Source organism: Trichoderma atroviride, chromosome 3 (genome assembly GCF_020647795.1).
Source record: "Trichoderma atroviride chromosome 3, complete sequence".
Lineage (NCBI taxonomy): Eukaryota > Fungi > Ascomycota > Sordariomycetes > Hypocreales > Hypocreaceae > Trichoderma > Trichoderma atroviride.
This window is the reverse complement of record NC_089402.1, coordinates 5,021,130-5,032,813: the sequence shown is the minus strand read 5'-3', so window position 1 is coordinate 5,032,813 and position 11,684 is coordinate 5,021,130. Positions and strand designations below refer to the sequence as shown.

The 11,684-nt window shown below is 52.3% G+C and overlaps 9 protein-coding genes across 9 annotated transcripts; 2 read left to right on the top strand and 7 right to left on the bottom strand.

The window, feature by feature from the left end:
• Nucleotides 1–206: 206 nt before the first annotated feature.
• TrAtP1_006980 (uncharacterized protein) lies at nucleotides 207–779 on the bottom strand (the record flags this gene model as incomplete). The annotated part of the gene is made up of 1 exon (XM_014082225.2): nucleotides 207–779. The coding sequence occupies one exon, from the start codon at nucleotides 777–779 to the stop codon at nucleotides 207–209; it is 573 nt and encodes a 190-aa protein (XP_013937700.1).
• Nucleotides 780–1,605: 826 nt separating this feature from the next.
• Nucleotides 1,606–1,836, bottom strand: TrAtP1_006979 (uncharacterized protein; the record flags this gene model as incomplete). Its single annotated transcript, XM_066113340.1, has 1 exon — nucleotides 1,606–1,836. The coding sequence occupies one exon, from the start codon at nucleotides 1,834–1,836 to the stop codon at nucleotides 1,606–1,608; it is 231 nt and encodes a 76-aa protein (XP_065969426.1).
• Nucleotides 1,837–2,023: 187 nt separating this feature from the next.
• Nucleotides 2,024–2,679, bottom strand: TrAtP1_006978 (uncharacterized protein; the record flags this gene model as incomplete). Its single annotated transcript, XM_014082226.2, has 3 exons — nucleotides 2,024–2,143; nucleotides 2,241–2,456; nucleotides 2,509–2,679. The coding sequence occupies 3 exons, from the start codon at nucleotides 2,677–2,679 to the stop codon at nucleotides 2,024–2,026; spliced, it is 507 nt and encodes a 168-aa protein (XP_013937701.2).
• Nucleotides 2,680–3,271: 592 nt separating this feature from the next.
• On the bottom strand, nucleotides 3,272–4,188 carry TrAtP1_006977 (uncharacterized protein). Its single transcript, XM_014082227.2, has one exon. The coding sequence runs from the start codon at nucleotides 4,103–4,105 to the stop codon at nucleotides 3,386–3,388; it is 720 nt and encodes a 239-aa protein (XP_013937702.2). The 5' UTR covers nucleotides 4,106–4,188; the 3' UTR covers nucleotides 3,272–3,385.
• A 98-nt stretch (nucleotides 4,189–4,286) lies between these two features.
• Nucleotides 4,287–6,784, bottom strand: TrAtP1_006976 (uncharacterized protein). Its single transcript, XM_014082228.2, has one exon. It carries the CDS (start codon nucleotides 6,145–6,147, stop codon nucleotides 4,462–4,464), a length of 1,686 nt encoding a protein of 561 aa, XP_013937703.2. The 5' UTR covers nucleotides 6,148–6,784; the 3' UTR covers nucleotides 4,287–4,461.
• Nucleotides 6,785–7,463: 679 nt separating this feature from the next.
• Nucleotides 7,464–8,225, top strand: TrAtP1_006975 (uncharacterized protein; the record flags this gene model as incomplete). The annotated part of the gene is made up of 1 exon (XM_014082229.2): nucleotides 7,464–8,225. The coding sequence occupies one exon, from the start codon at nucleotides 7,464–7,466 to the stop codon at nucleotides 8,223–8,225; it is 762 nt and encodes a 253-aa protein (XP_013937704.2).
• A 283-nt stretch (nucleotides 8,226–8,508) lies between these two features.
• TrAtP1_006974 (uncharacterized protein) lies at nucleotides 8,509–9,156 on the bottom strand (the record flags this gene model as incomplete). The annotated part of the gene is made up of 3 exons (XM_014082230.2): nucleotides 8,509–8,565; nucleotides 8,621–8,707; nucleotides 8,785–9,156. The coding sequence occupies 3 exons, from the start codon at nucleotides 9,154–9,156 to the stop codon at nucleotides 8,509–8,511; spliced, it is 516 nt and encodes a 171-aa protein (XP_013937705.2).
• A 112-nt stretch (nucleotides 9,157–9,268) lies between these two features.
• Nucleotides 9,269–10,031, bottom strand: TrAtP1_006973 (uncharacterized protein; the record flags this gene model as incomplete). The annotated part of the gene is made up of 2 exons (XM_066113339.1): nucleotides 9,269–9,921; nucleotides 9,989–10,031. The coding sequence occupies 2 exons, from the start codon at nucleotides 10,029–10,031 to the stop codon at nucleotides 9,269–9,271; spliced, it is 696 nt and encodes a 231-aa protein (XP_065969425.1).
• Nucleotides 10,032–10,260: 229 nt separating this feature from the next.
• On the top strand, nucleotides 10,261–11,472 carry TrAtP1_006972 (uncharacterized protein). Its single transcript, XM_014082231.2, has 3 exons — nucleotides 10,261–10,655; nucleotides 10,774–10,803; nucleotides 10,863–11,472. The coding sequence occupies exons 1-3, from the start codon at nucleotides 10,580–10,582 to the stop codon at nucleotides 11,375–11,377; spliced, it is 621 nt and encodes a 206-aa protein (XP_013937706.2). The 5' UTR covers nucleotides 10,261–10,579; the 3' UTR covers nucleotides 11,378–11,472.
• Nucleotides 11,473–11,684: the final 212 nt, after the last annotated feature.

Genomic DNA, 11,684 nt, shown 5'->3' with positions numbered 1-11,684 from the left:
GTCTCTTTCCCATACAAAGGAGAAGATGTAATAAAAACACAGGTCGTGATAGTGGAGAGTGGATTTAGTGGTTGTCCGGGGTATGGTGGACGGTGCTGTTTATGCTGCTGCAGAGTTGAGCTGGTTTGGCGTGAAACAGGGAGAGGAAAAAGGGGGCAGCGGTAAGCAGCATTGACGATGACGTGGGATGCATGGATAATGCAGAATTACATCAGCGCCAGCTTCTGCTGCTGCAGCCTCTCCTTCTCCTCGGCAAAGACGATGCGGCTCATCTCCAGCACGCGCTCGAAGCCCTCGCGGCCCTTGACGGCGTTCTCCTTGAAGCGCGTGCACAGCGAGTCCTCGATGCCGTTCTTGATGCGCTGCCAGCCGCCGCACAGGGCCGTGATGCGCGCCGTCTGGGTGAACTGCGTCTGGTGCTCGCTGAGCGGGCGGTAGACGACCTCCTCCTGCACGCGCACCAGGTTGCTCCACGTCAGGTTCTGGCTGACCATTGTGACCGTCTGGCGCTGCGGGTCGACGTAGCTGGCCTCGTAGACGAAGCTCTCCTCCATGTTGCCGCCCAGCAGCGACTTGATCCAGTCGGGCGCGGCCTGCTTGCATGTGATGAGGCGTTCGGTTCGCAGGACGCCGGTGGCGGCATCGACCTGGCGCGAGAGCGTGTCGACGGCGATGACGTGCTCCGACTTGTTGTTCCACGGGCCGTACTTGCGCCAGTTGGCGGTTGAGACCTCGTCCCACGAGTACTCGTAGGTGACGGAGTTTGAGAAGACTTTCATGTTTGCGTTCGATGGCCGGTTCTCTCTGCAGGATGTAGGGAGAGGAGAGAGAAGGATGTTGCAGGTCGGGCGCGGATGGAGAGGAAAAAGAAGGGTCTTGTTGGTTGTTATCGAGACAAGCTCCGATTCGGGTGGCGGGTCGCAGATGGCAAAAAAACCCAATCAATTTCGTCAAAGTTATCTCGGCTAGGGCAGCGATCAACCCAGTCGCGTGCCTTGCTTGTGACTCTTTTTTTTTCCGCCGGTTCAGGCAATAGTACGGATAATGACGTGCGCACTGCGTTTCAAGCAATGAATGTCTTGGAATGGATTGAAACCAAAAGAAATCTTGCCGTCTATGCAAAGGAAACAAATCTTTGGGAAAATGAAGATCAAAATAAAGATTGAAACGAAAAACCCGGGGGTGGGAATTTCTATATAGTATCTGCGGAGAGGAGGAAAGGTTAAAAAAAAAAAATCTAGTAAGCCGTGAGGGTTTTTCTCGCTGTTAGGAGGCAGCTGGATGGATAGCCGCGCATGTGAACGGCGCTCGCTGGCAGAGAGGAGACTCGGTATCGGAGCAAGCGACAGGGCCGGAAAAGTCTTCTTGCCTGGGCCGGGGCTCCTTTTGGCCCTTGGTAAGCTCGCTATCGCCGGGCTAAACCGCAGCAGGCATGGCGCCGTCCGAAACGGCTAGGCGTGCCTCGATGGAGCGAGAAATCTTCGGAGCGGTGGAATCCGGAAGTGGATCTGATTGGCCTTCGGCGGTGCGGCAATCGGCAAGTACGAGAGGGGGAGGGCAGCAGACGCTCGGCTCCAGCGCCTTATTTCCAGCGGTCTACAGGGCCTACAGGGTCCTGCGATCGGCCCCAGACTTTTGGGTGGCCATGACGGCTGTTCCGTCCAAGGCAGTGGCAAAGCCGGGCTGTGGCTGGGAACTGCGATCGTCAGTCGTCACAGGCGCCTGTTGATTGGCGCTCGGCTGCGCAAATCCATGGAAATCCACGGAGATCATGGAACGCTGGTTTTCGATCCTGGGGGGAGGTTTCGAGATCGATCTAGGGCTGCTGCCGGGCATTCGGGCGACGGGCTGGACCCCGCAGATAAGGCGGAAGATGCTATGACTACAGTAGCCGTGTAATTAATCACTGAGTGAAGATGCTATGACTATAGCATTGCCGTGTAATTGATTATTGAGTTGAAATGTAAGAGAGATACTATGCAATGGTAATGTATGTTGCTGTATATTTATAGAACTGGAGCCGTTAGTCTTCAAGAGATATCCCCAGTTCCTTCAATAGTCGCATCATTGTCCCGTCTCCAGCCCTAGCCCTTTCCTGAAACTCCGCCTTGTTCTGTTTGAACCACTCCTCATCTTGGCCGGGCTGATGGTTTGGCAATGTTAGCATCATTTCTTATACGACATACTTCAGGCTGGAACCTCTGCTGATATATAGAGGCGTGGTCCATAGGAAAACTAACCTCGGGTAGAACAAAGCCGTGCTCCCAGATGGCGTTGATGCTCCTCTGTACAAATGCACCGGCTAATTTCCGTTGTACACTCCCAGTCGACGCATCCTTCTCGGATACAACCTCGCGCCAAGCTTGGGAGAGCTTGACGCAAAGCTCGCTGAAGTCTTGCGAGGTCCGAGATCCGCCTATTCGCACAATGGCAAATATACGATTGTAGCCCGGGGTCTGTATTGTCCATTAGAAGCAATGAGCTTGAGATTGACAATGTTCATCATACTTGTACACCGCCTTCATAAAAGTTCGTTTTGGAGATGTCTTCGAAAACTACGCTTATAAAAGGCGTAGGGGTGCCGTATGCAGTCTTGTGAATGTCTGTTATTTTTGCCGCCAGCTCGTCCATTTCTGCCCTCGTCAAGGGGTCAGAATGTTCAACCTGGTATAGTGGCATGACTGTGAACTAGTAACGTCTAGGAGTGAAGGAGAAGGAGAAGAAACTTGTACAAGTATTGCACATTACTGGCTTTTACATCAAGTATTGGGTATATAAGAGTTTGAGCACGTAGAGGAAACGAAGATAATATTGCTACCTCGGCTGCTTATGTCAAATTCGTAAGCAAACTTGAATGCTCACCACATCCTCAGATGTCACCAATGTAAACTTAAAAGAACAACGGTTTTTGAGTGCCCTGTTTCTGTGCCTCAGCAAGCTAAGCTATACGACTATACGGCACTTACATATTTGTACGGCGCTTATGCACTGTGTTACAAGTTTCAAGACTGAATTGATATGGCTTGTTACAGCTAAGAGAATCATGCTTTCTCCATTCTGTGTGCCCTGCCAAAGATGTTATTCATTTTGCTATGCAAGGTGGCCTGTTAGTCAAGACGACTCTGCCGCCCTGCGTGACTGGTGTGTAATTGACTTTTCAAGGTCTCCTACGGCGATTTTACTACTCTCAAGCCTCGGGAAGTCGATATAAAGTAGTTTCCATTTCGGTTGGACTGAAGCCACTAGTAGATTCATAGATTCCTCTAATATTGAGATGAATGCCAATGCGTGGCAAGTCTTATTATATCAAGCTACTCTTTATTAAAAAGACTTTGTATTTAATTTGAGGGCAAACTGAAATTGGAAATCAAGGGTACAAGTAAATCTACCCCTCAACGGTCTGAATCCCTTCATTATCAACAGCAAGGTCAGCATCTCTAAAATCACCATCCTCGGGCAACTGCAGATCAAAGCGATGAATCGTCGCCGCCTCGAGCGTCACCCGCTCCGCCGCCCGACAAGCCTGCAAATGGCCCCCAAACTTGCGATCCTCGGAAATCAGATGCATGTGGTCGCCGGCGACGCTGATGCCCTGGAAGTACGCCGGCGAGCGGAACCCTACGATGGACCCCCTTATCGACGAAAAGGTGTGTGTTGCCTGGCGTTTGCCGACGTCGACGAGTTTTTCGTGCGGTGAGAGCTGGCCGCCGACTGTGCGGACGCTGACTTGCGAGAATTCGCCGTCGATTCTGAATGCGAGGAAGTGGTTTTGCGTCTTGGGGAGCAGGGCTGATATCTTGTCTGCGAGGTCTTGCTTGCTGTCAAAGGTGATGGTCTCGGTGACGGAGGGCTGGAAGGAGGTGATCATGGCAAAAGGGATGATTTGATCGCCGTGGTCTCTTTCAAGGTTGGGGATGACGGATCCGTCTGATTTCATCTGGTACGCTGATCCGTCGAGGACAATCATCTCGCCTTGCAGGCTTTGAAAAGTGCCCAGGCCGTGGTTCCCGTGGCTCAGAATCTGCGACAAGGGGACGCCAGATTGTGCGGCGCCACTCATGAGCGCGGAGAGCACCGAGTACTGGTACAGCTCGTTTGGTGCCATCTTCAAAGGCTGTGAATGTTAAAAAAAGTCAAGAAAGCGAGCAAAACTGTATCAATGGGCGATTGAGTAAAGGTTGAATGAGTTGTCATGTTGGCGACTGTACGCCCTTATAGCATGCCGATTGGTCTAGTTAAGCTGGGCAACTCGTACAATGACATCACGCAATTCCTTATAATGTGGATACGTAATTACATGTCCCTATTAATCCCGAGAGAGTGCGTCTATGTTCTCATATTGAGCCTCGGGCGTTATCTCCGAGTTGTGAATCTTGTTCCCTCGTGTAAGGGGTACTTGCTAGACTAACGGGCTATACATCTCTTATTAAAACAAACCTACTTTTAACCCTTCGTTACTGATCAAGAGACATCCGAGGTGACCAGATCCATCATCAGATTGTGGTTTTGACTGTAATCAATCTCTATATCAACAAGACAAACACCGTCATAAGCCAATGCCTCCTTCATAACAGCCTCCAAGTCGCCCGCACTGCTCACACGCAGCCCCTTTGCGCCCATGGAGTCGGCAAGCTTGACGAAATCGACTCCCCCCAAATCGACGCCGGAGCTGCGGCCGTACTTGTTGACTTCTTGAAACTCAACCATGTTGTACTTGCCGTCGTTCCAGATAAAGTGCGTGATGTTGCAGCCCTGCTGCACGGCCGTGACCAGCTCCTGGCTGCTGAACATGAAGCCGCCGTCGCCGCTGATGCTGACGACCTTTTTCGAAGACGGCGGCGTCTGGCTGAGAGAGACGCCAATGGCCCACGGCATGGCCACGCCCAGTGTCTGCTGCACGTTGGACATGAGAAAGGTCCTGCGCGCGTACGAGTAAAAGTACCGACAGAGCCAGATGTAGACGCTGCCCACGTCGGATATCACCGTCGTGGACGGGTCGATGATGCTCTGGAAGAGGCGGATGAAGTGCAGCGGATGGACGGGGCCGGTGGATCGGCCTGATGCTTCGGGGCTGTTTTGCCATTCCCACATGTTTGTCCGGATGGCCTCCCCTGGCTTGGTGAGCTGGAGACGAGCCACTATGTCTAGTCTGCTGGTGAGGTCTGTCATGTTGTCGGCCAGGGACCCGACGAGCTCAATCTTGGGCTTGTAGTGAGCTACAAAGTCGGCTGGCTGGATGTCCACATGCAGGATTGTAGTGCCGCGCGCGTTCCACATGTTTGCATCGTATTCTGCTTGATCCAACCCGATGGCGATGACCAGGTCTGCGTGCTGGAGCAGCTGATCGCCTGGCTGGTTGCTGAACAGGCCAATTCGGCCGTAAAAGAGGTGGACGAGCTCCTTGGAGATGGCCCCGGCAGCCTGAAACGTCTCGACAACCGGCACGGGGTGTTTTCTGAGAAAGCCGTGGACAGCACTGATGGTGTCGTCGGATTCAGAAACCCGCATGCCGAGAAACAGGACGGGGGCTTTGGCCGCAGAAATCAGATCCGCGGCTGCTTGGAGGGTCGTCTCTGGGGATTTGCCGTATTTTGGAGGAATGAAGCATTCTGCTGGAAACGCCGTGACGGTGGACGTGCTCTTTGCCGGAGTCATCAGGTCAATGGGCAGACTGACGGCCGTGGCGCCGGGGGGAGACGCCGCCGCGACTCGAAAGGCGTCCAGCATGATCTCGGCAACCTGATCCTCGACGACGGCCGAGACGACCTTTTTCGTGACGGGCGCGAGCAGATCTGCGCCGCGCAGGCTCTGGTGCGTCCTCTGCAGCGACTGAGACCGCTTGACGCTCCCTACAATAGCCACCACGGGGGCGCCCTCGTCCGTCGCCGTGACCAGGCCGGTGACGAGGTTGCTGGTGCCCGGGCCGGACGTGGCGATGCAGACGCCGGGCCGGCCCGTGACTTTGCCCATGGCGGCGGCGATGAAGGCAGCATTCTGCTCGTGCCGGCAGACGACGAGTTTGATGTCTGGATGGTCGATGAGGGCGTTGAAGACGGAGTCGATTTTGGCGCCGGGCACGCCAAAGACGTATTTGACGCCGGCGGCCTTGAGGGAGTCGATGAGGATGTCGACTGTGTCTTTGGTCATGGTTGGAGTTTCTCAGATTGGTTTTGCAGGGTTTTACTTTGATGAGAGGATTGAAGTTATATAAACCTGAGCGACTACATGAATGACTGCATATGAATGACGACGTTTATATCCGTGTAAATGGATAGCTCTCGGGCGCTAAGAGTTAGCTTCCGCAGTGCCATGTTGTCATCATTTTGATAGGAAAGATACGGGCCGGAGATGCCTACCGGTGTCGGAACCTGCGGAATGTTGTTGTTGTTGTAAGTTTACTTGACGGGACTTGATTGCCATTTGAAGAACCGTGATGGCTGAGCTTTTTGTTGAGGGTTGAGATGTATTCCGCTACCGATCTCGCAGTCCTTACGGTGGTTATTAGTTGGTGCGCCATCTTGACTCACCACTGCTCGTTGAATAGAGTAGACAAGCCATGATGAGCTCGTTCTGTTTAGGGTCTTGTTCTCGCTCCATTGTCATAACCAATAATTTCATCAGTCTTCAGTCACTGAGCAACCGTAACTAGCGACTTGTAGCTGAAAAAATTGAGTAGACCTCAGCTGTATCGCTTCCATCAACCTCTTTTACCGGAGACGCCCTCTCGAGAACATGGTGCAATCTGCACCAAGCCGAAAATGCCATCAATAGTACCTAGATTTTTCTACTGCAATTAAATATATGAGTAAAAAAAAAAAAAAAAGATAGCAAACCTTTTGCTGGCTTTTTCTCTTCATAACCCACTTGCCGCGGCTTGTCTAGAGCACGCCGCGGACCGTATCTTCGTATATGTGCCCGATCCGATGCGGCCCCACTCGCCCGGAACTTGGCCAACTACTCTTGAACGACAAGTAATTTCAAATAGCAAGTCACGATTTTTTTTTTAAACTGTTCCTTATTCTGTCTTATTAATTCTTTCATAAATCTTAATAATTCACTTGCCTCTCAGTGCTAGAGTAATCATCCGTGTATTGATGTGGTCATCTCCGGCATAAGCACAGAGTTTCTTTTGAATTCTACGTTGTGATACTCGGCTTTTTACTAGAATTGCTGGATAATGTAACTCTTCATGTATCAATTCATGTATAAAAGAGCAGTTGTGCTCGTTTCTGTTTCTTGGCCAAAAGACAACACTGTTTGTTTCTAACAAAGACATATACACACATCTACATATATATAAATACACCGGCTTTTACAGTTCACTTTCAACTTGTATAACAGCATTCATCTTCACATATCAATACAAACATAATCGATCATGCTCAACGGCTTCTCAGTCCCCCTCACCCCATCCGGAAAATCCTCCCTCGTCTCCCCCCCCCTGGCACTACTCCAGCGACTGCATGGCCATTGAATACTTCACCGACCCAGAAGCCATCGCCGCCCTGCTCCCTCCCGGCCTCACCATCGACTCCTCCTCCCCAGGCCGCGCCTTCTTATGGTTCCTCGACTGGCAATTCACCGGCTCCGACGACGAGCTCACAGACCCGGCCCGCTACCAGTACCGCGAGGCCTTTATCCTCGTCGAAGCACTCTTTCAGGGCAAGCCCGTAAACTACTGCCCGTACATCTTCGTCGACAACGACGCCGCCATTGCGCGCGGCTGGGCTCAGGGTTTCCCCAAGAAACACGCCAGCGTCTTCCAAACGCGCAGTTTCGCGGCGCCCAGCCCTGCCGCAGCGCCGCTTGCGCCGGGGAGTCGTTTCGGCGCGAGTGTCTCTGCGCATGGAGAGCGAATCGCCACGGCCCGTATCCAGCTCGAGGAGAGAATCGCCGATCCGACAACCGTGTTTAACAGGCCTACTGTGATGCGGCGCTACTTTCCGCAGCTGGTGGCTGCGAGGCAGGACAGGCCGGCGGTGGACGAGCTGACTATGAGCCTGACGGATAATCTGAACATTGTGCATGTTTGGGCGGGAGCGGCTGAGGTGAAAATGCCAGAGGTGTTTGGTGAGGAGGTGCATCTGATTGCGCCGCTGCGGGTTGGACGCGGGTATCGCTTTGGCATGTCGTATTCGGTGACGGATTTGAGGGTTTTGAAGGACTATGCTGCGGAGCGAGAGACTGTTGTATCAGCTGGTTTGCTGAAAGAGATGGATAGTTGATTGCTACAATATAAGATAGATGGATGTATCTAAGTTGAGCCGGATAAAGGTTCAACATATTGTGCAAGCAACTGTACTAAAGGTTGTAATTTCTTTATATATTTTATTCTTTTACTTTATTCATCTTTCTCCCCACTATTGCTATAGATAATACAACTATAACTGCACTGCTATATCGCTGCTATTGATACAATCCACCTTTTCTTATTCAATTACCTTTGGAGCACAAACCATCTACGAGCTTTCAAGAACGCCGTATTCCAGATTCCATCTTGAACGCTCATCAATAGTCGTCTCCGCGGCTGATGACCTCCTTCACGGTGGGTCGAATAAGGATAGTCTATGCAAGAAATTAGTCATTACGCCGTGTTTGCGAGTAGAGAATTGCAACTTACGTGCTCATACTGAGCAGTGTACGAGCCCTTTTTGTCAACCAAGGGCGGGTACGCCTCGACAATGTCGTTTTGCACCAGGCTGTTGAGCTGTTTTCATGATAATGTCAGCGCCATACCATTTTTTTTTTTTCAAGCAGAAAAGAGATTATGAATTGTAGACTTACGCCAAGCAAATACTTCTCCTGGCCAAGGCGGTCGAGGTACCGTCTGCAAAACGGCAGCGTGCCAAAGTTCTTGTTAATCACATTGAGCAGCGACTTGGCCGAGCTCAACCGCAGATCAACGTGCGACACGTCTCCAACCTTTGCATAGTGCGAAACTTCTCCGTCGTCGCGCACATAGCCGTTGCCCGTGCTGCCGAATGTCTCAATGGCAAACACGTCGCCCTCCTCCATCTTGGTCTGGTCGTTGCTCTTGACAATGGGCACCGCCTTGGTGCCGTGGATGCTGTACGGCAGGATGGTGTGGCCCGTCAGGTTGCGGATGCTCTTGACCGGGTAGGTGGTGCCGTCAATCTCGACCTCGTAGCTCTCCATGACCTCCTGGATGACGCCGCCAATCTCGCCGACGCGGGCGTCGATGCCGGCCTCGCGGATGCCGGCGTTGGTGGCTGCTCGCACGGCCGCCAGCAGAGGGTCATACTTGGGCTCAAAGGCCATGGTAAAGGCCGAGTCGACAATCTTGCCGTTGACGTGGACGCCAAAGTCCACCTTCATGACGTCGTTTTGCTGCAGCACCATCTTGTTGCCCGCGTTGGGGGTGTAGTGCGCCGCGCAGTGGTTCAGCGACAGGCCGCAGGGGGAAGCCCATGCCGGCCTTGAGCGCATCGCCCTCGTCCAGGCCCGCGTGGCCCGTCAGCGCGCGCACGCTGTCCTCGATGGTCTCGGCGATCTCCGTCAGGCTCTGGCCCGGCTTGATGACCTTTTGCGCATACTGGCGCACCTGGCGGTGGATCTCGGCCGCCTCGCGGTAGTCAGCCAGGAACTCGCTGTTGAGGTTGTCCAGGTGGCGCTTCTCCTCGTTGGTGGTCCGGTAGTTGTTGTCGTCCTTGTACTCGACCTCCTCGCCCTTGGGGAAGTTCTTGTTGGGGAACAGCTGGCTGACCATGACGCGAGGCGGCTCGGACTGGCTGGTGGGATTCTTCTTCTTCTTCTTGGGCTTTCTCTTCTTCTTCTTCTTGGCGGCGCCGGCGGCCGGAGTGGCATCCTCGGCGTCGTCCTCGGAGTCTTCGTCATGCGCATCTTCGGCTTGGCCGTTGGCCGCGTTGCCAGCCTCGCCAGCGGGCTGGGCACCGTCGGCCACTGCAATTGCGCACCGAGTCAGCATATATCGCACTTGAACATTACTGTTTCCAGCAGTGATGCTCACCTTTCAGCTCCTTGAGAGCTTCAGTGGGAATTTGGGCTGCCATCTTGGCTGACTTGTACGATGTTGAATGTGCAGGTCTAAAATTTTGGCACAACGGCTTTGCAGCGGCTAACCCCGCCATAGGCGCTGACAAAATCAGGCATAGCGGTAAAGGGTCAAACGTGCAGCTAATCAGTATGGAGAGTCGACTAGCTGTTTTTGTCACTATTCCAAAAGGGCGTATGACATCAATCCTTGGTTTTGAGGTACATGTCTCCCACCACCATGGTAGCATTAATCCACCAGCGAGCTTGTACTTTGGATAATTGGCTAAATAGCCGTATTCCTAGTATAACATACAATACTACCCATCCACATTGTGCATCGTGGCAGCAATACTTTTGGCACCTGCAGCCATGACAGGCCTGAATGACTTCCCAGTGGAGAGACGTGGGGTTGCCCTGATAAAACGGCGGGGCTCTTGATCTCCTACGTCTCAAGCAAGCCAGACTCCCAGGCAGAAGCCTTCAAACATCAATCAAAAGACAAAAGTTCACAAGAGGGCCTCTCCATATTGTTTAGCTTGCAGTCACATCAAGTCTACAGGCCAACATGGAGCCTCAGGTACAGAAACTGGTGGACAAGGTGTGGAAGAGCTACTTGAATACGCCTCAGGACCAGCGCCTGTGTAAGTCAATCAGATATATATACCTACCTTTTGCTTCTCACAGCCTCAGTCCAGACGTCTATTACACCACATCTTACATGTCATGATTAATTTCTGCTAACAAACTTTATTCAACCAGTAATCGGAATCGGCGGCATCCCAGGCTCAGGCACGTCCACCCAAATAAACCCTCACTCATCCATCTCATCACCACTAACAAACCATCAGGCAAAACAACACTCGCCCAAACCATCACCTCCAAACTCAACGCCCTCGCCGCCGCAGCCTCCCCAAATGTCCCTCCTCCCGCAATCTTCCTCCCCATGGACGGCTTTCACCTCACCCGTGCCGAGCTCTCCGCCATGCCAGATCCGGTAACCGCTCACGCTCGCCGCGGCGCCCCCTACACATTTGACGCGCACAAATTTCACGCTCTGGTACAATCGCTAAGAAGGCCCATTTCGTCTGGAGAAACGATTTACGCGCCCTCTTTTGATCACGCTGTGAAGGACCCCAAGGAGAATGACATTGCCGTGCTGTCGACGCATCGGGTTGTCGTTATTGAGGGCAACTATGTGGCGCTGAATAAGGAGGTGTGGCGCGATGCTGCGCTGTTGTTTGATGAGCTGTGGTTTGTCGAGGTTGATTTTGAGGTGGCGAGGAAGAGGCTGAGGGAGAGGCATGTTCGGGCAGGCATTGTTCAGACGATAGAAGAGGGGGGATGCGAGAGCTACGGAGAATGACTTGGTAAATGGTAAGGAGATTGTGGACTGCAGCTTGCAAGTACACGAGCTGATACAGAGTAGAGAAGACGGCACTTGGGTTCATGAATAGACAGTCTTTGAATATATACATGGATGAGAACAGGATCCTTTTTGCCCTTGGAAGAGCCTGTAATCAATCAAGATATAGTGACATGAAAGTCAAATAAACGCTGACATGGCTTTGCCATGAGAAAAGCTTTCAAAGTAGAAAGAAGATGATACATTAGCGATGTGTAAGAATCCAACAAGTTGCAATCCAAAGCAAACCCCCAAACACCCATTGGCA